The 27,345-nt window shown below is 35.6% G+C and overlaps 1 protein-coding gene and 1 long non-coding RNA gene across 8 annotated transcripts in view; both read right to left on the bottom strand.

Moving 5' to 3' along the window:
• LOC100864940 (uncharacterized) overlaps positions 1-27,345 on the bottom strand; it is a 70,454-nt gene that overhangs the window by 21,389 nt on the left and 21,720 nt on the right. For all 7 annotated transcript variants that reach the window (XR_015292085.1, XR_015292087.1, XR_015292086.1 and 4 more), the window contains exon 6: positions 17,974-18,463. Coding sequence is in view for 4 of the 7 variants with exons in the window: in XM_086908142.1 (XP_086764268.1) it covers positions 17,974-18,463 (490 nt within the window). In the remaining 3 variants the exon portion in view is untranslated. The remainder of the gene's footprint in view (positions 1-17,973; positions 18,464-27,345) is intronic.
• Positions 6,528-10,533, bottom strand: LOC147657596 (uncharacterized). Its single transcript, XR_015292153.1, has 3 exons — positions 10,442-10,533; positions 7,880-10,207; positions 6,528-7,235 (listed from the first exon to the last, which is right to left on the bottom strand). It is a non-coding gene; the product is annotated as an uncharacterized LOC147657596 (long non-coding RNA).

The following is a 27,345-nucleotide window of genomic DNA, read 5'->3' as shown; positions in this document are numbered from 1 at the left end:
TGTTAATTTTTTATGATATTCCATTAGCATATCTAAAAGCATTTATTAATTTTTCGTGATGACTCGATTCCATTTGCTTGAAAGCCTAATCTATACATTACCCGATCTGAATATATTTAAATATTATTAAAAATATCAAATATTAATTTTTGATACTTGGTTCGTACGAATATGATTTTAATCTGCGCGTTAACCATATCTAAAAATGTTGAAATATTAATATTTCATAACTCAACATATTCAAATACAAATTCTTCGTAATGTTCGCGCGAATCTCACTCGACTCGTATATGATCTAATCACGTTACCACGTCTAAAAATATTCAAATACTAGTTTTTCATGATACTCAATTCAAATACTAATTTTTCATTATACTCGATTCGTATGAATATGATCTGATCACGTTACCACGTCTAAAAATATTCAAATACTAGTTTTTCGTAATATTCGCGCGAAATTTAAAAATACTAATTTTTCATTATACTCGATTCCTATAAATATGATCTAATCACATCTAAAAATATTCAAATACTAATTTTTCACGATACTCGATTCGTATGAATATGATTTAATCACGTTACCACGTCTAAAAATATTCAAATACTAGTTTTTCGTAATATTCGCGCGAAATTTAAAAATACTAATTTTTCATTATACTCGATTCGTATAAATATGATCTAATCACATCTAAAAATATTCAAATACTAATTTTTCACGATACTCGATTCGTATGAATATGATCTGATTACGTTATCACGTCTAAAAATATTCAAATATTAATTTTTCGTAATATTCGCGTGAAATTTAAAAATACTAATTTTTCATTATACTCGATTCCTATAAATATGATCTAATCACATCTAAAAATATTCAAATATTAATTTTTCACGATACTCGATTCGTATGAATATGATCTAATCACGTTACCACGTCTAAAAATATTCAAATATTAGTTTTTCGTAATATTCGCGCGAAATTTAAAAATACTAATTTTTCATTATACTCGATTCGTATAAATATGATCTAATCACATCTAAAAATATTCAAATATTAATTTTTCACGATACTCGATTCGTATGAATATGATCTGATCACGTTACCACGTCTAAAAATATTCAAATATTAATTTTTCGTAATATTCGCGCGAAATTTAAAAATACTAATTTTTCATTATACTCGATTCCTATAAATATGATCTAATCACATCTAAAAATATTCAAATACTAATTTTTGATATTCGATTTGTACGATAATATAATCTAATTATATTATCACATCTAAAAATACTTCAAATACTAATTTTTCACACTTGATTCGTACGAATATAATTTTAATCCCTGTGTTACCGCATCTAAAAATACTCGAATATCAAATTTTTCATAATATTTTCGTGTAAAACCTTAAACTGCACCATATTACACCACACTAAAAACATCCAAACACCGACAAATTTTTTACTCAATTCCTATATTCGCGTGATACTTAAATTTAAAAAGATACCTCGCCACCAATCCATCCCCGATTCACCACAGATATCACCAAAAGCACCCATATCACTCACATTTTTAACGATAATAATAAAACTCTCTGCCAATTTTCCTTGGCGACAATTAAACCTATTCGATTTCGACGAAATATCATATCTCTTCTCGTCTCCAACGATGACGTTATTCACGCAGAGAGAGAGAGAGAGAGAGAGAGCCGCGTTTCCGCGTGTCCACGAGGACAGCAGCGGTCATCACAGGCTTAAACGACGCGTTCCAAGTGCAACAGTAAGCGTTACATAATACACGCTGATGTCAGAATATCAAGGCGGCCAACAGTGATAGCAATTTCAATTTATCACGCGACGTGCCCATTCCTCCTCCCCTCTTCCTCTTTCTATTCTCAAGCTGGCATCCGTGTCTCGCCAATTGACGTAAATTAGGGGAAAGTCGCGCACATCCGCCATTAGAGCGGCGGGCAAAGACCTCCTCCTCCTCCTCCTTTTTCTTCTTCTTCTTCTTCTTCTTCTTCTTCTTCTTCTTCGGTGTACGAGCATCCGTCGAACGCCTGTCTTGCAACGCCGGATGCGCTAAGTGGTAGCGTTTCGAGGATGCTGCGCTGTGCTCTAAATACGCTTGGCCGCTCGATCGAGGCGAATCGATGGGTTTGCCGATCGTATCCAAACCCTTTCATCCCTCAGATCTCTTCATCCTAATTCTCGAGAATATTTTTTCCCCGTGAAAACGAGATAAAGTGAGTTAAATATCTGTTCGGGATATTGATCGAGCGTTATGTTTCTTGAAATTCAATGTAGCATAAGTTTTGTTTGCGATGAAATGTTTGAGATGATTTAAGAAATATTTTTAGATTCTTTTAAACTTCGCATTTTCTAAAATTTATCCAAGCAACAAGGTAATGGATAGCTTGGGTATCGTATATAAGATATAAATTTGAAATAATACAGGGATGAGAGGAGAAACGATCGAACAACGTGAGAATTTTCGAAACGAAGGTCGATGAATCGTGATCTAACCGCTTCACCGATCCTACACAACGACCCACATTCTTTCTTTCATCCGGGAGGCGGGCTCGAGTAGAACGCGAGTAAACAGAAATTGAACCGTAAAAGGAAGCAGGCGTTCGTTGAACTCTCCCCCTCGTGGTGAACGCTGTAACTTCGTCAGCCTGTTTACCTCGTCTACCCACCACCACCATCGCCACTTTTGCCTCCAAGAAATCATTTCGAAATGAACCACCTCGCCCCATCCCTCCTTTGTATCAAACGCTTGCTTTATTCCTCGGCCAACAAAACTCTAATGGGCCGTGAAATCAGCCTTGTCAAACTTTTCGAGCAAACTTATCTTCGATAATAATTCCCCTCTTCGAACCATTTTGGAAAAAAAAAAAAAAAAAATTAAGAAACAAGTCATGCTTCTGATGTAAACGATTCTCGCTTACAATGTTGTTGGAAATTGAATGATTTCTGAAATAAAATTTCAAAAGTAATATTTCGCACGAATTTTTTGTTCGAAACTACACGCCTCGAACGAAGTGTGGATATTATATTCGTTTATTTGTTCATTGATCGCGATAGAATTTTTTTATCGACAAAAAAAAATATTCGTTCAATTTTATTCAACGCATTTTCTTCGAAATATATTGTTTGGATTTGTCCGTGCTCGATCGGTAACGTATAACCAACCGAGTTGCGACTCGATCTTTTGTTAATAAATCGTAACGAAAGTTTTTGCAAAATGTTTTTTTTTTTTTTTTTTTTTTACGAAATTACGAAATTACCTCGAGAATCTCCAGTTTACCGATGTTCCAGTATTTTTGGAATATTTTTGTATAATATGCGAATTGAATATAACGCCAATAAAATGTTGGACTAATTGATTAATTTCAACGTTATTGGATTCTGTCTATAAATTATGGAAAGGAATGAAGATTAATCGAAATGATTTGAAAAATAAACATTCACTTTCGTTTCGGATTCCGCACTTCTCTACCCGTTAATGGAAAAAGATATGAAAGAAAGAATAGGAAGAGAGAAAAAAAAAAAAGAAACGAAAAGATGAAATTACGTGTACCATATCTTGAACGCAAGTCGTTCCCTCGACCTTTTCCACCAGACGCGGTCTGCGAGGAGAGTTTTTTTTACGGTTTTTAAACTGCGATGAAAACATCATGTGCTACCGCTCGCGTTAATTAGACTCCCTTCTAACTCGAGAACAATTTTATGCACACTCTGGCAAGTTTTTACTCCTTGGAAACGAAGATGAAAGAGAAATTAATGTTGCCCCTGTCTGAAATAGTTGTAGATATATATATATATATATGTATATATATAAAATTTCCACTCGTTTCTACAACTTTTTTTTTTGTTCTTTTTTCCGAAGTTCGATTCGTTTATGGATTATTTTATAATCGCGAAATTAACCGATTGTAAATCGTGGAATAAACGTTGTGGAATGACGCAAGAATTTACGAACACGTTTTACACGATTTAAATGCAAATGTTACGCGCAGTATTTATCCGCGCACTTCACTTCGCCTCTGTGAAGTGTACAGATAGCTTGGCAATCGTTGTACGTATCAACTTTCTATTTGCAAATATCTGATGGCTCCCTATCGCTGCGCAATATTCCTCGATGGATACCATGTATGGTCGCAGAAGAAAAATTTATTAGACAGATAATATATATATATATATTGCACATAATAATTATTTAATTTACAAAAATCCTATATCGTTAGTGAAGTAACGAATCACGCTTGTTTTTGGACGACGCTAATATGTAATCCTAACCTAACCTAATTTAACCTGTTCGATAATGGAAAACTGAGCGGAATATTAACGAATATTAAAATGACATCGAAAAATTCATAGAGCAAAATACGTAAAAGGAAAATTCATATGGTATTCCGCTAACCTTAATAAAAATCGGCATCGAAAGGAGAAAAATCCGTGAATTCCATCGTAACGAGGGATCAATGGTGGCGCCCCTCGCGACTATGCACGTGGCGATGGTAATCGTGGTTGCACGTGGGTTGAAAACCAAACTGCGCCCACGCGTCGTACATTCTCGTTTGTCCTTCGATTCTCTTGATCGGTGTTTAACGATGGTATTAACACTTGCCATATTCATATACGTGTATTTTTTTTTTCTTTTTTTTCTTTTGTTTTAACCACGATCACTGTCACTTTACTCTTTCTTTGTTACACTCGCTTTTTTTATCTACCATTGTCACTTATCTATCCGTCTTTCTTCCCTCGATCGCTAGAGCGCGTTTCTCACTCTTTCCATCTTCTTCTCTCATACAGATCTCACCGTTCCTTTCGACCTCTCGATTAAGTAATACACTGTGCAATCATCTTACCGGGGAACAGCGCAAATACACAGCACCCCATTGTGAATCCTCTTGAACGATCCTCTCACTCACTTGACCAACTTTGGCTAACATGAGCATAGAAGTGATATTTCCTAGATATAATACGCAGTAACATGGAATGTTGTAAATGACAAAATGGTGATAAAACGAGATAGCGGGTAACATTTTCGATGTATATTTTTTGCTATGTAATTTTCTTGGAAGATCACGAATGTAAATTTCGGAATTTCAATCGAGAAATTTCGAACGATTTCATAGTATGATAAAGACACACCCTAGGCTTTATATATATATATATATATAAAGGCATTCAAAAGGAGCGCTCCCTTTGTCGAAGCCACCCTCGCCAGTGCTTCTTGTATCCGTTAGATTCGACCCAGTTCCCGGTATTCCGGAAGAGAGTCTTCGTTCAGGGAAGCGACTCTCTTCGCCTCTCGAGGTCGAGAGGGTTTAATCCAAAGTTATCTCTCCACGAATAATATCGAGATTAATAAAGTCGGTACACGTAAAATATAGTGTTTAAAATTTCGATCGGGAATAATATCTGGAAATCGATTTTCTTTCACTTTCATTTTGTTTTCTCGTCAAAACGATTTCCAAAAGTTTCTAAAATTTCTGAAACCATGTATTTTTTCAAAATTTGAAAATTTTCAAAATCACGTATCTTTGGAAAAATCCAAATTTTCAAAACCAATTATTTTCCCAAAGTTTGGCAACCTAAAAATTTTCAAAATTTGAAAATTTTCAAAATCACGTATATTTCCATGTACTTTTGGAAATTTGAAAATTTCCAAAACTATCCATTTTTTGAAAGTGTGAAAACTGTACATTTTTTCAAAATTTGAAAATTTTCAAAATCATGTATATTTCCATATATCTTTGGAAATTTGACAATTTTTCCAAAACATACATTTTTTTCAAAATTTGAAAATTTTCAAAACCATTTAAAAAATTGAAAAATCCAAATTTCCAAAACCAAGTATTTTTTTTTCTTTTTTTTGACAACTTCCAAAATTAAATTGCATTTTTTTCAAAATCTGAAAATTTTCAAAGTCACGTGCAATACTTTTCTGGAATTTAAAAATTTCCAAAACCATGTATTTTTCCATCTTTTGCATTTTTCTTAATTTATTCATCGAAAACTTCGATCTGCATTTGTTTCGCGAACAGCACGTTAGCGCACAGCGTGGAACTTTTTCTCCAGATCCCTTTCACGTGGAGTCCGCATGTGGTGTACGCACACGCGAGTGCAGGTGCAGGGATACGAATCAATCGGTGGCGAGACGCGAAGGAAAAGTTGAGACACGTGATTTCGTGGCGGCTTTACGCGAGACGAGATAAATGGCCGCCAGTTTCGCAAACAAGCCGGAAATTCCGGCCTGGCTTTCGACCCGCAAGTTTCACCAACACCGTCCAAGGACCGGCATGCACACGTATTCATAGATTCGCAGCAAACTTTCATGCTAAACGAGCGGAAGTTGCATCGTCCTATTTTGTCCCAGATGATTTGAAAAAGATCGAAATTCAAACGAGCTGATAAACGACTTCCAATTTCTTTTTTTGACAAGAAGAAGATTAGATTATTTGTTAATTTATGTAAGCTTCAAAATTAAAGGTTGAATATACTTTGTCAATTTTGATAAAATAATTTTTTTGAAGACGACGTATTTTTTTATTTAGTTAATTCAAATATACACGAATATCGAAATTAAATATCTTTGTATAAAATAATTATCGAAATTGGTAAAAGATTTATAATTATAATAAAATTGCCAATTTCGTAAATACATTTTCGCATCACTTGACCCACTTCAGTCGACTACGTATCGTAAATCTGAAGCTCATGGCAATTAATGGACCCGTTAGTCGTGCAGACATCTGGGGCATCTTTGATCCCCTTGTGCATTTCCTCGAGGGAAGAAGGAATGAGATCCCCAGAGGCAATAATTCGATCTTCCATAAATAAAGGTATTTTAGTAGTAAGTTCGTAAATACCAATTTAATCTTCAACTCACACGACGATGCATCGATTGTCCTTTGCCACGCTATGTTGACTTTATATATGATTTATGAATTTGATCGAGTATAACGATCGTCACAGTAACGCAATTGCAATTGGAAGGAATGGTAACGTTAATCGTACGTGGAAATCTATCTTTGGAAAACTTCAGAAATGAATTATTGAACGCATCGAAAGAAGTGTGTTGCGATCCGATAGACAGTTGAAACACGCAATTAAAGAGGCTGGAACAAGGCCGACAGAAGAAAATGAAATTTCCGAGTAGAAATTCAACGTTGAGTAGATGTTTTTATAAAATTCTTCGGTATTCCTGACCAGTTCCATGTTTAACGATCTCTATTTCACAAAAACAAGAAACCTAAGCATAATTTACGAGAAATAGAATTAACATATGAAATGATTTGCAGGACAACTTTTTTTTTGCAGGGAAGACAAGAAATTTTTCAATTAAAAGACACGATTTTAAATTATTTAGAATTCGATTACCCTTGTTCGATCAAAAAGAGATCCATGCGATAAAATGCAATGTTATTATATTATTATGCAGGAAAAAAGCGAAAATTCTATTTTCACGTTCATTCCATTGATACATTATTATCACAATCTAAAATACCGATAAAAGTAAAGTTATTACATTATCAGTATTACATTAACCTAATCTAATGTTCCATTTCATTAAAAAAATCGAAAAGATATGTCTTGTTTAATCAAAGAGATAACGAGATTTTTAATTTCATAATTGTTATTACTTATACACTAACTCTACGAATTCCATTTTCACTTCAAAATTCGCCTACAATATCACGCCTTCTCGTTCAAAAATATCGATAAAACACGTCTCTAAATTATCCATAATTTAATCGCACTTATTTAACCAAAAAAGATCTCACCTAACCTAACTTAACCTTAAAAAATACGATCTCGTAACATCGCTATGCAAAGCACGGGAAAATGTATGCAAGCAAAAACTTTATCTTCACCTCGTTTCGTTGATCGATCGTCGTGAAAAATCTAAAATTCTGCCTAAAACACCGGCAATCTCTTCTTTTTTTCGCTCAAAGAGATCGGTGTCAGTCGCGCGGCGGTATACCACGGGCGAAAGAGCGTTTTTAACAAGCGGTGCCACTCGTGGTCGAGCACGAAACAACCGACACTTCGCTTTCGCTTACCACGAAAATCAAGCAGCACGGCCGGAGAATTAATGGCGCGCGCATAACGCGAATATTCCCGTGACGACATTATCGGTCAAGCGCGCGCGTCATTCAAATAAGCCTAGGTAATAGTCACGCCTCGGCTCGATAATCGCCGCGATTTTATTTCAAAAGTGAGAGCTCATAATCTTGGGGTTTCGTGAGAACCGTTTAGAAGAATTTACTGTGATGTGTTAATTCGTTCATATTTGATTATCGTGAGACGATCGTGCGAAAAGTGAGCGTTACGATCACGCGATCTGTTCTTGTTTGTTGATATATGGAACGAAGTTTATTTGAATTTTTTTTTTTTTTTTTGAATATGAAATTTTACGATATCATTGTATATTGTAATGATTAAAAATATGTCAAATGTACATGTATATTGAAGAGGATGTATATAGATACTTAAAATATGTCACGTAGGTGGAATGATTTAAGTGTAGAATATTAAATCGTTGCTGTCTCTATCATATCTCTGTGACGTTCGTTTGTCATAAAGACAATAATGTTCCGAATATGGGGCATGAAACGGTATTAAGCGAACGAGAAACGATTCTTTTTTTTTTTTTTTTAAATTCTACGTAAAACTAGTTCAATGAATAAGCGACATTTCTGCGTTTCGATATTTCGAGTGATCGCTGATCGAGGGAGATATACATTTAATTATATTATTATATATAATTATTGAAAATTAAGAATAAAAAAAATCTTAATTATTTTTTTATACATGACGATAATTATCGATGATATAATTATCGATTGAGAAAAATACAAAAAGTATTTATAAAACACTTAACTTTTCTCTGTAAATATATTTTCTGTATATTAATTAATATCTTCGAAGGAAAATGTCCAGGCTTACGTTCCAGAGTCTCGTACGAAATGAAATAAAAAATTGATATTTACATCAATTTGTGTGTACGTTTGACATAGAAACTGAAATTAAAATTAAAATGTAATAATGCATACATGTCTGGCTTATAATATAATACGTTGAATTTAATTACGATATACTTTCCTTCTATTTATCCTCAAATCACGTCAATCGCATATTCATCGATATGCTAAAATGCGTAACATTTGACTTTTGAATTATAGTGTAGTAACGATTTACATTTGCATTTTTTTTAAAAATCATAAGCAATTTAAGAAAATAATATATTCGTAATTTATCTCGTCTCGTAGAATCGAATCCTGATTTTAAAAATTTTTTTAAAAATTATTCGAGGGAAAAATTATTACGAAAAATCTAATTTATGTTTGTCTAAAACTTTAAATGCCTCCACACGAGTGTATAGTTAACATAATTCGGGTACCGGAACCAGAACACGTGTGTGTGTATAGTATATGGAAGTCCAACACCGAGTTCCCCCGACTGCTTGTGTTCGTCGATCAATACGGCATGCCTGAAGAACAGAGAGATCAGAGTCGAGGAAAAGAGAGAGAGAGAAAGAAAGGGAGATAGAGGGAAGTATTGTTAAACCGGTGGATACCAGCACTAGGACACGACACTTGAAATCGTCGATTTCGAATTCTCTGTGCCAACCACTGCCCCACCAACCGAGATCCACCGGCAAAAATATTCTCTGCTTTCGAATGCAATGCCTGTCTGATTGTAAATCGACCATTTAGCCCTTTGAATTCGAGGATAAAACCGACAGGTCGTTGGGAATACCTTTTTCTCGGCCGCGATAAATGTCAATTTTTCGAATGTTTCTCAAGATAAAATTGCACGAAATACATTGTCGGCCATGAAGCGAATTATTATTTTTCTCGGTTAAATATTCTTTTGAAATGCTTGTTCGATTCAAATATTATTATTAATTAACGAATCGTTAAGGAAATAATATATCCAAACCTGATTTCATGATATTAAACGAATCTAAGTCGTTACAAGAAGTCCCATTCTTCTTTCATGGATCGAACGAGATCGCCTCACCCTAAGCGACATCAGCTGTTTTCTCCTATTTCACTCCCTCCAACCCTGCAGTTCGAGCCAACAAGAAAACGTATAGGGTTATTGACCCGAAGCCTTGCGCAGATCGAATTCCTAGCTTTTCTTTTTCTTTTCCTCAAGATTCCACTATCCGTTTCCTCGTCTCGATTTCAATACTTCTGAGAAACAGAAAAGGCATTGACAACGACCAAGATTGACGAAAATGATTAGAAAACGATCGATTCAAGTAAATAATGTCACTGCCTAAACATTTCGAATATAACCTTAAATTTGTATACAGTTTATAATCTCTTCGAACGTTACAAAGTACAATTGTCTTCGCTATAGTGATCAACAATAACTACTCAATAATAAAATTGCGATTTCGATCTCTTCGTCACCAACTCACTCACCGACAGAAATAATAACAATTTCAATCTCTTCAATCGACAATTCGCCGTATGCTAAACACAAAAATTATCGCCATGTTGTCGATATATAGGCGATGGTACTGCCTCTAGAGTTCACTGACAAAAGTATCACTCTATACGTGTTCCTATTTCGGCGTTCCTTTTTCGATTCAAGAGAGCTTACGTAATCGTATCGATACGGTACGAAGGTAAGCAGGAAACGGAGGAGAACAAAAAGAAAAAAGGAGGTAACAAACGAGCAGAGCAAGGGGTAATGGCAAGGAGGTCGAAAAAGAGAAAGAAGAGAGGTTGGCGACGAGCCAAAGTCTAGAGGGCGCCGTCGAGGCGGCTCTCCCAGGAAGGAAAGAGAAGAAATATGGAACAGAAATTAATGCTCCCTCGATTCTGGATTCGTCTTCGTTGCGGATAAACGGAAACGAGCGAAACGGAAGTCGGAAAAGTTTTTTTTCTTTCAACTAGCTAGTTACTTTTTGCGCGTCAATGTTACACATTATTAAAATCGTACGTACGAGAAAGAACAGTTTCTTCTATTGTCTATTCATGAGAACTTCCAAGTGTGTCGCGTGCAGTGTAAACGAACAGTTCAGGCATTATGCGACTAACTGTGCATTGGGGATCGTCTCGTGGGTTTGTGCGATGTACATGACACTTCGGACAGATACAAACTTCTTACCAAACGTCAAAGATTAAAGATTCTATCCAATTGAAATTATTTATCTTACGAGAAAAGATTTTCGAGGTAAACGATGGACTGAAATGAAAAATCGAGGACGCGAGTTCGCTCTCGACGTAATTATAAGCATCGCTTAAAATACACACGGACCACCGAAGTGGCTCAATGGATCCACGCTAGTGTAAAGCGTTATGCTAGAATGATAATTTCTTCTCGCTCTGTTTATAGCGTTCACCGGCCATTATCGATCGATCGATTATTGCGTGATGAACTAAAAACACGCTTCTCTTCCCTTCGATTCAATTATCTTTGAACAACATTTCTCCGCCGCTTTCGAGAGTCTGACAGATCCAACGCGCGATCAATTTTTCATCGAATATTCTCTCTCTCTTCTCTCCTAGGGACAAAATACAAACGAAAAAAAAGCAAAACAGAAAAAAACGAAAAAGGAAGGGAGAACGGGTAGAAAATCGCGATTACACACGCATCAAAGAGCGTTGTTTTCGAATGCAAACCGAGAGGGTCGACGTCTCTCTCTCTCTCTCTCTCTCTCTCTCTCTCTCTCTGTTCCATGAAAAGTAACAAAGGGACGAGAGGAGAGACAGAGAGAAAGAGAATAGACCGGTCTAATTACGCGAGATTCAAAAAGGATGGGGCGCGACGATCGAACGAGCAAATTGAAATACCAAGTTCGAGTTCGGTAATTAGAACAAACGCTCGACGTTGCGTGGTGGATGATGGACGTTAAAGGTTGGCGGTCGATTCGAGCGAGCGATGAAAAGTGCGACGACGGGGTTTCGAGAGGAAGAGCGAAAATCCGTGACAGGTGAAAGTAAATGAGTAGCAGAGTAGCGAACGAGAATCCACTTCGGCAGATGAATTCGAAATGAAAGTGCTTCTTCTTCCCTCAGTCAACTCGTCGTCAATTTCGTTGTCGTCCGTGACGAGTAGTAATATGACGTTTTGTATAACACGTGTATCCAGAGGGTATTGCTTTTTCTTTTTTCTTTTTTAGAAGAATTAATTTTTCGACCATTGAATTATTTACCATCGGAGAAATTTCAGTCGATAACGCAGTCGATCCTCCAACGTTCTTCGAACAACAGATATCTAATATTAATCGCGAAGTAAGGATAATAAAACGATGCTCTATCGTTACACAACACACTATCGCGTGATATTTACCATAAATATCGGCCGGGATTATATTTAATCGCGGGATAAAATTAAATTTATATCCCTCCCGTGTATTTCTGTCGCGTGCAACAAACGAAAGAGATAACAAAAAGGTATTCGAAAGTCGTGGCGTGTGAGACACATAACGTGTGGCGGTTTCAAAGGGCAATAAATCCTCCTCGCTTGTCTCATCGTCAAGGAGACTTAAGAATCGAACGATCGAGTTGGCACGCTCCCACGATGCCATGCTCGTCATCCCACTGAACTGTCTCGCGAAGCGTAACCTTATAATTATCGACCTTTATCAAAGGTGTACCTTTCGTTCTCTCTTCGAATCAACGTGACAAATTGAAAATCAATTGATATCACGAGTCTTGTTGACTATAATGGTAAATAAATATTTTATCAAGGTAGTAATACGACCTTGAACAATAATAATAAAAATAAATATTTTACCACATAATCATCAGAAATTATTTAAATTATGCCTGGAACAATGATAAATAAATATTTCATTAAGAAAAAAATCGTAGAAATTGGTTTGAAAATTGTTTTTTTAAAAGAGAATCGTAGGAAAAGTAGTTGAAACTAGTGTGACAAACCTTCAACAATGGTAAATAAATATTTTGAAAATGTTCTTCTCTTTAAAGAGACTACCACGAATCGTAGAAACTATTGACAAAAAAAGAAAAAATAATAATATTTCCTCGAACAATAATAAATAAATATGACACAAAAATTGGCACGAAACTATCGGAAAAAATGATGCCTCGACAAATAAATAAATGTTATTTTATCATCGTAAAGATCCGATGAAAAAGATTAGCACGAATCTATGGAAAAGTATCGGAAATTTATTAATGCCGCGAAACGGGACGTAGACGTCTCCACGCTCCATACACGTGTTTATCGGGAATGGTCGTTTAACAAAATAGAGAATCGAATGACCGCTCTTGTTAAATGCAGCAGACCTTAACGATGCCAGCAAGACGAGCGCGACGAGAGAGCGAGGTCGTCGCGGAGTAATTATATCGGGGGCTGTCCTCATCGTCCCTAGATCGATGCGTCTTTTTTACTACCAGGCTAACCGCAACAGACCGGCTGGCGAGATATATTAAAACGAGAAATATTAATTTTCGAGAAGTTTTTATCTCCCTCGAGAGATTAAGATAAGTTTTAACTTACTCGACGAATTCGACTCTCTTCGCTCTTTCTCACGATCGACTGTCGTGTCTCGGACGTTAATAATAACTTCATTATTATTATTATTATTATTACTATTATTATACGACTTAAATTATTAACTGTTTGATCACTACTATGACGCGAGATCATGTCTCGCACAGCAATTGACTATACCTAGTTTAGTCTATACCTGTTAAAATAAACGTAGCGAACGGGTATCTTGTGTCGTGCGGGGTTAATTGTTTCAACGCTTCCCGAGAAGCGTGTGTCACGTTGCGCGATATAATGCGAATAGCGAGTTGTACCGAATAGTAGCGAATATTTGAATATCCCGCCAATTTTTCGTCTACACCTTGCGAATCTACGTGTTTTGAAGTATATATTCGCGAAAACAAATACAAAAAAATATAAATTTACAAATCAAATATTCCCAACAAAACGGTACACGTGTTAGTCTCTCGTTTAACAGGCAGACGAGTAATAATTGTTTAATTGCAAGAATCGTTAATATCTCTTTCGGTATCGCGTGTCAAGCAAATTTTTTGTCTCTTCTCACCGTGGAAAAGTTACGTTTCGAAAACGTTTATTCGTACAGATCGTAACGAGCCTTTTCACGCGAATCGCGAATGGGGGAAAGGCGTGGAAAGGTGGAAGGGGCGAGGAATAGGACAAGCGGTATATTCGTAATGCTGATGTATGTTACGATATAACGTTGGCTGAAAGTCGGAGATAAATGTCGAGAGATTGTGAAAGTTTCCCTCTGTTCTCGGCCGAGAGTCGATAAGAGAAATTGAAGTTTTTATTATCGTTCGATATCCATGTGAAATTCCGGATCGAATTGTAGAAGACTCGCGGCGTGTAAAATACAAATGTCGCAACGTATCTCGCGATTATCTGGCGGCGAGTCTCGGAGGGCGAGTTTCAAGCAAGTTCAAAAGTTGGCGCGCTACCATCGATAAATTATAAACGAGGGCTTTGCACACACGCATACATACACAACGATGACCTTGTTGTATCCGATGTCGTGTTTTTTATATCGATCGAAGAACAACGATTTATTTATGAAAATATGTCGGAAGTTTCGAAATTTTTAAATTATTTTTGAAGTTAATTGTTTTAATGTTCTTAATTTTTATTCTTTCCGGAAAACTGACTGATCGAAAAAGAGAAATATGTTGGAAATTGTGACGCAAATCGAAAGTTTTTCAAAATTTTTAAAATTTCGAGCGTTTTAATTTTCTGTAATTAATAAATTGATTGTCCTCGATCGAAAAAATGAACAAATTTAAAAATTTCGAATGTCTCTAATGCCTTTAATTTTGTAGTATTCTGAGAAATCGAATATTCTTAATCGAAGAAAAACGATGGAAAAGAAAAGATGCTGTATGAATGAGTTCGAAGTTCGAGAAATAAAAATTTCAAAGTATTGAATGCGATTAAAAAATCGAAATCTTGAAAATTTTGAAATTTCGAATGTCTTTAATTTTTTAATATTCTTAGAAATCGAAGAAAAACGATTTATCCATCGGAAAAGGGAAAGCGAGTTCGAAATTGGAGAAATTAAAATTTCGAAGTTTTGGATTAAGAAATTTGTAATTAAGAAATCGAGTGTTCAGTGCGTCCACCGAATTGAAATAAATTATCCATAAAAAAGTGAAATATTTTGGAACGCGTCATAACGAATCGGAAACTTTTTCGAAGAATTTAAAAAATTTTTAATTTTCGAAACTTTGATATCCTTAATTTTTATCTCTGAAGAAATTAATTTATCTCGATATTTTTAAAAATCGTTTCGAATTTTATCTCCTGAAAAATCATAAATCTCTTAAAACGAAAACGAATTTCGATTTTTCAAACGATTTCGAAATTCTTTCCACGCTCGTGTTTTGATATCAATACATTTGAATAATGGGAAGGTTAGCAATTCTGCCTTCCATGAATCTTTTTCCATAAAATTTCAATGCCCAAATATGCGGGGGATACATATTTAACATTTATATAACCTTGATACAATTTGAATTTAATATTTCCGGTTCGCCAGAACGAATCGAACTTGTCGTTTCGTATTGGGAATAACATTTTTTTTTTTTTAATATCTTTTTTATATAAATAAAACGAACGTTTACACGATCCTTACGATAAAATCTTCGATGTACCAACTTTATAAAGAACAATTAAACCAGTATTAACTCTTCCAGATATTAACTCTTTCTAATCAATTCTGAACACAGCTGAAATCTTCATCATTTTATTACAAATTTTGTATTGTCGATATAAACAAGGTTCTCGCATAACTATATCAATTTATCCTTCGATTTAGAATTAAAGTAATATCCACTATTTCGATCTTTTATTATCTTATTATCGATTGTCGCGAGATATATGTATCGACAGTGTGTTTTTTTCACGCGAATGAGAGAAAAAAAAAAAAAAAACATCAAAGAGAAAAGAATCGCGCGATAATAATGGTTGAAAGAAGAGAGACTTTTTGAAAAATAATTCGAGAAATGCCAAAACCGTTGGAAAAGTGTACACTTTCGTGAAACAGCAGAAAGCACGTTCTTACTTTGAAACATGATACGTCATTATATAAAAAGAGCATTTGGTTGGCTCGAGGCAGCTCGAAGCAGTAAAAACTACCGTGTCTCACGCCTAAAAACAGAATAACACCCGAAAGAAAAATATATACGTTGTGAATTTTATTACTTAAACTGTCTAATTCTTCTATCTCTCTTCTCAATATAAATATCATCATCTACTAATTAAATCTACTAATTAAAGTGGAACACCTGGCTAATATTTACAATATTACACGGAAAAATGGCAAAGCACGAAATTTTTAGGCTCGATTGGATTCACGCCCCGTCTAACCGATCCCGTCAATTAATATCGCCTCCTCGCATAAAATTCAATTTCCGTCGCGCGCGACCGCAAAGAGCCAACCAAATTGCTTTCCTCGATTGGCCACACCTTTACGGACCCGGCCGTTCGAAAATGGAAATGTACCGAGAAATCGAAAATTGAAGATTTGAAAAAGGAGAAAAAGAAGAGAAGAAATCGAAAAGATATAAACTCGAATTTAATTAAAAAGCCTGTATATCCTACGTGATTATCTTGGCGTTGTAAAAAAGTAATTAGTAGAAAATAAAGTTGATTGTTAAGATAACTCGAATAACGTTTAACTTGCTTGCACTCGAAATGAGTGAAATTTTACACGACACGTGTACACAATTTTGCCAGAATTTAAACGAAATAAATTCTCTCCTCTTTCCGCTCGATTGTAACGATTTTTCGTGGGAAAAGAGGTTCGAGAAATTTTCAAAGAACCGTTCTAAGTGAAATTTCAACAAGGAGGCGGAGACAATGCGTTATTATTCAGTATTATCACTTTTTAAACATTCAAGGTTTGAAAACGTTCAATGTTAAACTGGGTATAGGAGGGAAGGAGTTGTTTCTCGCTAGATATCGAGAATCGCATTGTCTCGGTTGTTTTGAACTGTGTGTGGCCGGTCTCGATACGGAAATCGGCGGCGCTTCAGACCGACTTAATCGACGAAATGTCAAAGGTGAAGCCTGCACTCCTCGTCGCGCTCTCCGATGGCGCGTTACAACAATATTTCAATAGACGTCAAACAGAGGGAATTGGAAAATCGGTGGTGATTCGAGTATAAAAAAATAAAAAGGAGCCCGATTAAATTTGCAATCCTTTGAAACGCGGCGTTCAATTAACACTCTTCGTTCGAAATAACCCGCGAAAAATAATACGTTGCAACGAATTAGTACATACACGTACACGTGTCACTCGATATATATATATATATATATATATAACAAGAGACAAACGTTTAGAGAAATGATCGATGAAGGATATTATATCCGTCTACAAAAACCGCTTCTAAGCTCGCGTTACTTTTACATTGCCCGTTACAATTGTGCAATACGCGAGAATGAATTACACATTCCCTCGAAGGGAATAAAAATGTAAGATTAGCGAGCTCTTAACGCACCTATGCCTCCATCTCTCTCTCTCTCTCTCTTCCCTTCTCTTCCCTCTATAACGCTATCGCAAGATCGACCTACATCCTACTCTACAACACGTCTGACTCTTCGCTCTCAACACGCCTCACGTGATATGTTAAAATATCCGTGAAACGAGCGTTTAATTATCCACGTTCCCGGTTTTCGAAGCTTTAAGGGGCTTCGGGAAAGAGAGAGAAAAAAAGCAAGTAGAACCAGAACCTTACTTCGTAGATATACGGAAGCCGTGCAAACGATCTCCGTGTGACGTGACGGGGACGGTGGAGTCACGATCGAAGAACGCTCGCGGCGATCGGACGAAAATGAAAAAGAAAAAAAAATCGAATCGAAACGAAAGGATCGAATTTCGAGAAACAGAGAGAGAGAGAGAGAGAGGGAGAAAGAGAAAAAAACTCGAACGATTGGCTGTCAAAGAGTTAAAAGAGGGAGAAAGGGCACTCACCTTGACGAAATGCAGGTTCTCCTTGTCAAGGAGGAACTCCATGGATTTGTGTGGCCGTTGGTTGATGGTCGAGGCGGCGTCTTTGTCGCGGGGGCTCCTGTGCGAAGCGGCGACGGGCGACTGGGGTACGTGGAGGGCGTGCTCGGGCCTGGGCCGCGGGGCGGTCGAGGTGTGATTCAGATTGAGCAGGCTCCTCGTCTTTTTGCCGGTGGTGGCGGCGTTCGGCGGGGTCGTGGTCGAAGGCACGACGGCCTCGTCGAGGTCGGTCTCGAGCAGGCCGACCGGGCGCTCCTGGGCGGCCTGCATCGTGCGGGCCTTCGCCATCTCGATGGCCGCCGGATTTCCAAGGTCCGTGGCCGCGCGTCGGCGCGACGAACACGCCGCCGTCGCCGCCGACGCGCCCGTCGACGCTCTCGAGCCCAGCGCCCCGAAGCGGGGCGGCTGAGGCGGCAGGGGCGGCTTGCTGGACACTGGCGCCCTCCCGTTTGCGCTGCGGTAAACAACGAATAATCGGTTAAAACGTATCGTCTTCCAATCCTTCCTTTTCTTCGTCTATCCCTCCTTCAGCTTTTCTCTTCCCATTCAACGGAGTTTTGGGTTTTTTTGGGGGGGGGATGTATCTTTCGATAATTCGAATCGAAAATGGCGTTTTGGAAGAAGGTGATGATTGGATAAAGAGAGTCGAAGTTGAGGGGAGAGTTGATAGAGGGTGCTCGATGTATGGCAGCGTTTTGATCGAAATGATGATAAAGAGTCGATAGGGAGAGATAGATTTGGATTTGGAAAAATGAAGAGAGATTGGAAAGTTGTGTCAATAATGATTATTCACGGACGAGATGACGAGTTTTAATGTATAATTTTCGTTTGGTCGAGTTAGATATCATTGATATGGAAGTTGATGTTAATATTGCAAAGTAACATAAAGTTATATTTTTTTCTAACTTGCTTGATAAGATTGCTATCTAGTCTGATATGTAACGTATCGTTATGTAATTGTTGTAAAACGGTTGTAATATTCCGAGCAAAACTTTTTTTGTAAAATTGATAAGAGGAATTATCGAACTTAACGACGATGCGAAAGTAAGTCGCTTCGAAAATTTAAAAAATTCTCAAATTCATTCTTCATTAAATATCATTATCTTAATTCGTTTCGCATTATATAAATTATAGAAATTGTTTCCCAAACGTTTTCCAGCAATTGCTTATAGTTATTTGCCAAAAGATAACGTAGAATTTCTTCAATTCGCAGTGTAATGGAATTATTTAGAGCTCGTATATAACTTGAAATTATGGCTAGCATATTAATAAATGCAATTTCTGACGCGTGAAATCACTGAAAAAAAGAGAAACTTCTCCTCCAGAAAAGAATGTGAAAACGGTTAATCTCAAACGCGATTTTATAGTTATTTATCTTGGCAATTTAAATTTATCGATTTTTAACCTATATAATTTATCTTATCGAAATATCCAATCAATATATAATTATATCCGTATATATTCGAGTTGAAAAATATTTAAACTATAATTTAAATAAAATAAGTGTGAAGAAAAACTTTGAATAATTTAAATATAACAAAAGTGATAATTTTAACTTTTAATACATTAACACGTTCACTTTGATTCAAATTTCCATTCTCTACGTAATAACTTAACTTTGAAATAAACTTAAGACTAATACGACTTCTGCTTTAAAAAAAAAAAAATAAAAAAAAAAGAGAGTTCAAACCTATACACAACATTCCGTTTAAATTTATCGATCGATTCGAGAAGTAACTTTTAACTACTCAATATATCAACAAATAACTTAATTTCAAAACTACAAATCTAAGATCGATACTTTCCACGCTATAAAAATAAAGGAAAAGAGAATTCAAACCTACAGAAATTCAAGATCCAACATTTTTCGATATAAATTCACTTCGATCGATTCAAGGAGCACTTTTAATCACTCGACACAGATCCTCGAGCGAGCGTGGCTAAATCGTCGATTTTCAAAGTATTAAAAGACTTTGATGGCGAACGCCAGAGTCACGGTAGACCGATCTCGCGGCAACTTCCCAAAGAGAAACGGGCAAAACTAGCGGCGAACCGAGTCGAAACGCCTGCAGCATCGTCTACCGATGCTTTGGAAAACGAAACACGAGGATAATTGGCCCGAAAGCGCGTTTCGTCGATCCGATATTACCACATGTATACGTGTTTACGTACACAATACTTTCCCGCCACTTCTAGCACATTCTCTGCCTTGAAGTTCACCGAGTTATGCGCACACGCGTTCCTTCGTTTCTCTCGAGAGCGCGCTGCGAATCCGTAGCAGCTTTCACGCGATTCGATCATCAATCACACGGCTCCCGTTACAACGCGAAGAAAACGCGGAAGCTAGCTACGATTCTACCCAACCACTCGTCTCGACTGAACAATCATGGACCACTCTTGGAACTGTGTTTAAGAATGTTTTTCCCATTATGTATATTATTTTCTTACCATTATGAATCGAGTACCGTTTTATTGATTTTTCCGTGTAACCGTTTAATGGGAATTTACGAGAAATTGTTGTGTGGTTGTTTCGACGTGTAAAAAGTTTGCATGGAGATTTTTGCGACAGAGTGTCAATATATTCGTTATCGGCATTTAGAAACAGTGATTATGTCAATTTTGTAGTATAAAGAAATATGGGAATGAGCAAATCATTCTTTTTGATATACGTAATTATCTTCGTTTCGAGTAGAACGAAATTTAAAAATTAATAATCAATGCTCGTTGAAGAATATTATATTATTATACTCTTTGGTTGGTCTAGACTTATTCATTAAATTATAAGTGGACTGCGTACACGCAAAATATTTAAAATATAGCAGGCATTATGATGTACGATGAACAGCTATCTTTTTTTTTAATCATGTTCATAAAAGTTTAATTTTACAAAAAAATCCGCAGTCCAGTTATAATTGAAATTTACCTTAGATAAACTAGGAGATAGAGTTGTCTTATTCTTCCTGCGTTTCGCTTCGTTTAATGCAATTTTCAATTATTTATAACTTAATAAATACGTCTCGCTCGACATTTTTATACATTAATCTTTGTGTTTGTTGTATGATAGCCTCTGTAAAAATATTCTTCAAAAATATTATACCAGTATATTAACACGTTTTGAAACGTTACAAATACTTTACTTATTTATTCAATAATTGTAAGTTTTAATCATTCCATATCCAAGTTCGTTATTTACGGAAATTATTCTGTATTTCGTTCGATTAATTGAAAAAAATAATTTTATACGAGCTGTTGCTTGGATATGCGATCTTGTGCGCTTCTGCCTCTATACTGATTAATAATATTGACTCAAGGTACGAGGAACACACGTATGTAAACATTACGCGCAATAGAAGAGAGTACGTAAACGTCGACCGTAACTCGATATACTCGTCGCGTAAAAGTTTAATTTTCACTCGTCATATAATCAATTATATTAATTCCCTTTGATTAATTATAATTTATTATCACGATGAGGATACGAAAGTGAAATCAGAGTTCAGTTTATCGAGCTATTACGTTTATCGGCATCTATTTCCTAATCGTTATTGGTTTGAACGTGAATTTATAAGAGCGCTTATTCATCGAACCCTATTTTATCGTATCATATAATCGTGGTGAGAAACGATATGGAGAAAGATAAATCGCAGACTGAACTCTCTTTGATTCTACGAGTCGGAGAGACTTATCAGATCGAACATTTTTTTCACCTACGATCCTTTTACAAAAAAAAAAAAAAATAAAATAAATAAACGAAAGATAAATAATACGTATCGTTTTCTGCTATTATCTCATTTTTCAAAAAGTTCATCTATCTATGTTTTCCCACGTGTATTTTATTCCTTGTATAATTCCGATTATATAAACATTTCGCAGTATAAAAGTTTTTGATCCAAATACACGATCATTTTTCATCAATTGTACAGCAATTTAAAAAAATAAAACGATTGTTAAAAGCTGAATTGCCAATGTCAAAAATGATATCGAAAGTTTTTGAATTATTTTTCTTTATTTTAAAAAAGCCGTTTTCGTGAAAAAAAAAAAAGAAAATTACTATTCTAATTTTGGGGTTCGACGAGCAGCAGTAAACGAAAGAGGAATAAATTTGAGGAATTAATATTTTTAATTTGTTTGACGAATCGTTTCGAAAGCATTGCAAATGGCTGAAAAAGAAGGACGCGTGCTCGCGCATGCGGAGAAAGACGATTCGACTTTTCCTTCGCAGACAGAAAAGGAACAAGGTGCAGAGGGACGATTGAGAGCAATTGAGGCGATCGTTCGATTTGGATCTGTCTGAGTTTAAGCACCCACTCCATTCCGCGCGACCAACCGCAGACGTTCGTTCCGATGCTTGAGTACGCACTCAAACGTCTGAATCTTCGTCTGCAAAAATACTACGACTCTTTCCAGGGAAAGTGACCTCCCTGATCTTGGACAAAGTGATCGTAGGGGACGCGTCCCTCGCCATCTTGGACAAACCGTGTTTCTCTTATCCCTTCTTTCATCGATTCAACGTACGATGTTTGAAATTAATCCTAACTCGTGTGTATATATATATATATATATTTCGTTCTCGAACACTTCTTCTTCCAGTATTAATTCTACTCACACGATAATTGAATATTGTAAGCGAATTTAACTTAATATTTTAAGTGGATAAAGAAGACGTGTAATACAGGTAAATCTACGTGATGAAATTATTGAAATTTTAATTCTCGAACGAACGTAAAAATAATTATTACACTATTTTTCTTCTTCCAGAATTAATTCTACTCACACGATAATTGAATATTGTAAGCGAAGTTAACTTAATATTTTAAAGAATACGTAAATCTACGTGATGAAATTGAAATTGAAATTTGAATTCTCGAACGAACGTAAAAATAATTATTACACTATTTTTCTTCTTCTAGAATTAATTCTACTCACACGATAATTGAATATTGTAAGCGAAGTTAACTTAATATTTTAAAGAATACGTAAATCTACGTGATGAAATTGAAATTGAAATTTTAATTCTCGAACGAACGTAAAAATAATTATTACACTATTTTTCTTCTTCCAGAATTGATTCTACTCACACGATAATTGAATATTGTAAGCGAAGTTAACTTAATATTTTAAAGAATACGTAAATCTATCGTGATGAAATTGAAATTGAAATTTGAATTCTCGAACGTGAAATAATTATTACATTTTTTTTCTTCTTCTAGAATTAATTCTAGTCGCACGATTTGAACTGAATATTTAACTTAATATTTTAAATGGATAAAACGATAGGAATTTATCAAAAAATCGGAAGGGAAGACATGTAAATCTGCGTGAAGAATTTGGTGAATCGAAGGTGAATGGAATCATAAGAACGAGATGGAAGAAGTGTCGCAAGCATCACGTCGATGAGAAGTAACATCGGATTATGCGAACGGATACACGTAACTCGGACTACATACGTGGTGGACGATGCAGCTTCGTTCTGGTCGTGAGATCATATTTATAAATCGAGTCGCGGAACGATGATGGAGAATCTTTGAATATCTCTTCTCTAAAATTAGGAGATGGTCGAGGGACGGTTTCGAAATTCACGCGGCCCATTTCGAGGTCTGGAAATATCACGAGAACGCGATGAAAAAGAAAGAGCATCGTTCGAAGAAGACGAAAATTCGACGAGGAGAATTTTTGGAGAATATGGGACGAAAAATGGGACGAAAACACTTTTAATGAGAAAATTTTAAATTTTGGGAGAAAAATCATATTCTCGTTACGAACGATTGGAAGAAGAAAGTACGCGGTTCTTTGAGTAGAATTAATTTAAAAGGAGATAAAAGTAATTGCGTAAGAAATAGGTTATAATTAAATAGTAACTGTTATTCAATTCTATTGTTGTCATATGCAATTCTTGCATCTATTAATATTTTATTGGAAAATTGCTAATATTAACTATTACTCGTAACATTAACTACAAAGGTCCTTCATTATTACTCGCAAAAATATATCTGCAGATATATTATTGCATAATACATATAATAAAATAGGAGTAATTTTGCAATTTAACGATCATTCAATTTTCTCGTATCTTCTTGGACTGCATAGAACTCTTTCTTCCTCGTAAATTTTAATCAATAAAATTATATTAGAATTAGAAATTATTAATTATTAATTTAATATTATTATTTAAAGTAAATTTCTTACGAGCACCCCTCCCTCCCCCCCCCTCTCCCGTTTATAACGATGACTTATAATCTCTCTATATCTTATCTGCATCGTTGTTTACATATAAATGATTAGAAAAATAAACTTATAAAACTCACACACTCGCCACGAGGATTGGAAACGTTCAACTCACTTTTTCACGAAGATCCTATACTTTCACAATAATATCGTGGAATCGGCGTTTAACAATAAGAAAAAAATTCTAAAATTTAAAAAAAGAGAGAGAAAGAGAGAGGGAGAAACATCTATAAATTCCAGTCGGACAAAAAATTATCCTATTCAATTAGCCAAGCAATGACTAACTATGGTAATGAAGAATCAAGTTTCGAGATATACTCATGTATACATATATACTCTACACGAGCAGAATAACACGAATACCGTAAATATGCAATTAAACCTCTGTTCCTTACTCTTACTCTTTCATTATTCGCATGAATTTCTCTCTTCGTCTCTCTCTCTCTCTCGAATCATCGCCACGAAGCAACAATTTTCCAATCGTCTTGTATCCTCTTCTTCGAGAATATTTCCCCCTGTATCGATGCCGTATGTGATCATCCTCTCTCGAATCGTATCTTCGGACAAGAAGAAGCGAATTATATTTTATCCCTCGAGAGCTATGCTCTCGCCCCAACACGAGTGTACGTACGAGTTAAATATACGCCTGTAGGTGTAACAACTCGCGAACATAACGAACTTATTAATCTTATTTCATTCCATCGCCCGTCCGGAAATCGTTCGAGGTGGCCCGAGAAGAACACGCTCTGCCTAAGACCGTCGTCGTCGTCGTCGTGTCTCGCTCGCCTGAATTCTGGCCCGAGTATTTTTGCACTCGTTGTCCATAAAAAAAAAGGGGGGGATATCTTAACGATGTTTTCGTCTATTTCTCTTTCTTTCTTTCCTTCCTTCCTTCCTTCCTTCCTTTCTTACCTTTCTTCAAATTTTATATACTTCGCCGTTTCTAGTTTCTCGCTTCGTCGACGACAAAGGACATTTGGGATATTTTTACGCATGAGCGGGTCACCAACGATGACAAAATTGTACCGGAGCTTGTAAACTATATAAAGCTTCGTTGCGTGTACGTGCATTTATTGCAATAAATTGTAGAAATGAATTGCTAAGAGGGAATATATATGTATATAAATATTTTCTATTTATACCGTGGAGAGAATTTGCGCGAAAATATATTTTCTTTTATATAAAAATGAGGTAAGGCATCGCCAAGAATATGTGCCGTGTTTCGTATAGAAATATCGTGAAGATGACGCATATTATTGAGCATTGCCGCTCACGGACAATCATTTGCAGCAAAAGTGAACGTGCAATTTGTGTTTCCATTTTTTTTTTTTTTTTTTCTTTGAAAAAAGAAAAATTACGTTTTCCTGATAATTTCAGTTAATAAAAGCTCGTGATCACGGTACTTTTGTGTTATTTTCGTATTAAAGGCGTCTGGTTTCTTGGTCGACGATTCGAAAATTTTATTTTAGCTACTCGACGATAATATACGAGTATGTGCGCGTTCAAGGAAGAACAAGATTAAAAAAAAAAGGAAAAAAAGAAGAGTGATCTAAAGTCAGAGCGGAGGAGGCGCTGGATTCGGCGAATATTTCACGAATGTCCATAAAAACTAAAGCAGGGGGGGGGGATTGATTACTTTCCAAGAAGGCTCGAGAGATAAGATCGGGAGTAAACATCGTCCAGATGGAGAACATCGCGAAGAATTCGTTTCCTAAAATGCTCGATGCGAAGTGAGTAGACCGCTTGTCCGATCGTCGAACTATCAAGGAAATGAATCATTAAATGAACAAGGGTCGTGGCAGAGATTAAGATTAATTGCCGGAGATGTCAAATCGAATCCCGTGATGATCCATGAATATGAAGGATGATACATAATTACGGTATCACGAGGAAGAGGCATGGTAAAAATGTGGAAACATTTAGAATAATTAGAATAGATTAGAAATAATATTTATCTCTAGAGATAAAAAAAAAAATTATTCGTTGAAAAGAATATGATTCATAATTGTGAGATTTAGAAAAATTTGGAATAGTTGTAAATCTTATCTCGAGATAAAAAAATTATTTATTGTGTAGAAAGTCGTTTATCTATCCATAAATATAAAGAAATATCTATAAGAGATTTAGAAAAATTTAGAATAGTTATAATGTATAGATTTGAAATAATATTTATCTCGAGATAAAGAAAGAAAGGTATTTTAGAAAGTACTTTATCTATTACTGCTTGAAATTATCTACAAATGATAGATTCTGTTCTGTTGTAGATAGAGAAGAATGAACTGATTTTACTTGTGACTATTGTTGAAATTTCTCTGCTTAATACGAATCGTGACAAATAAATAACAAATAAAGTTCAAAATCCATACATTCCCGAATATAAATATTTACGCAAACTATTTTTAAGTTTTACGATTAAAAAAAAGAAAAATAAAAACAAAAATAATTTAATACCAAAGAATTTTTTAAGATGTTTAGTACAGGCTTCAACTATTCCGTCTAACATCAATCGCCCTAGTTTCACAAAGCTAGAGACTTTGTTATGACTTCGTGACATTATGATATTATGCCCCTGTTCTGTCATCGGATGACAACAGACTTAACACCGCCTGCTTTCAAACGTAAATACGTTATTCGATTTGATCGAATGACTCACGCTCTATCTCTCATCTTATCGCCAGTTCTGTATTTCTAAAACTTCGTAGACACCCGTTCGAACTTTCATAAATTCATTCTTTCAAAAATACATCCATTTACCATCTTTGAACTTTTCACGTATAATAACACTCTTTATCTACATGTTGTTGATATAACCATCTGTAATACTCGATGTCTAGAAGAGACTTAAAAATAATGAGACATACACAAAAATATCGCTTGAAACTTGCTTAGTTAAGTTAGAAGCAATTGAGGTTTACGTTGGTATTTATCTCTTATCGTTTCATTTGTTCGATTTAATAAATAAACTAACGATCATCTTTTACATCTTATTATAATCCATAAAACTAACCTCTAAAGATGTTCCACGAATATATCAACACTTTGTGTATTTCTCTAATTGATCAACAAAACCTATTTTTTTTTTTTTTCAATGATCATTAGACAAATGCCCCG

Source organism: Apis florea, unplaced genomic scaffold (genome assembly GCF_048593485.1).
Source record: "Apis florea isolate Af1SG1 unplaced genomic scaffold, ASM4859348v1 contig_3068_pilon, whole genome shotgun sequence".
Taxonomy (NCBI): Eukaryota; Metazoa; Arthropoda; class Insecta; order Hymenoptera; family Apidae; genus Apis; species Apis florea.
Note: the sequence above shows the minus strand (reverse complement) of the source record. Positions and strands in the feature narration are given on the sequence as shown.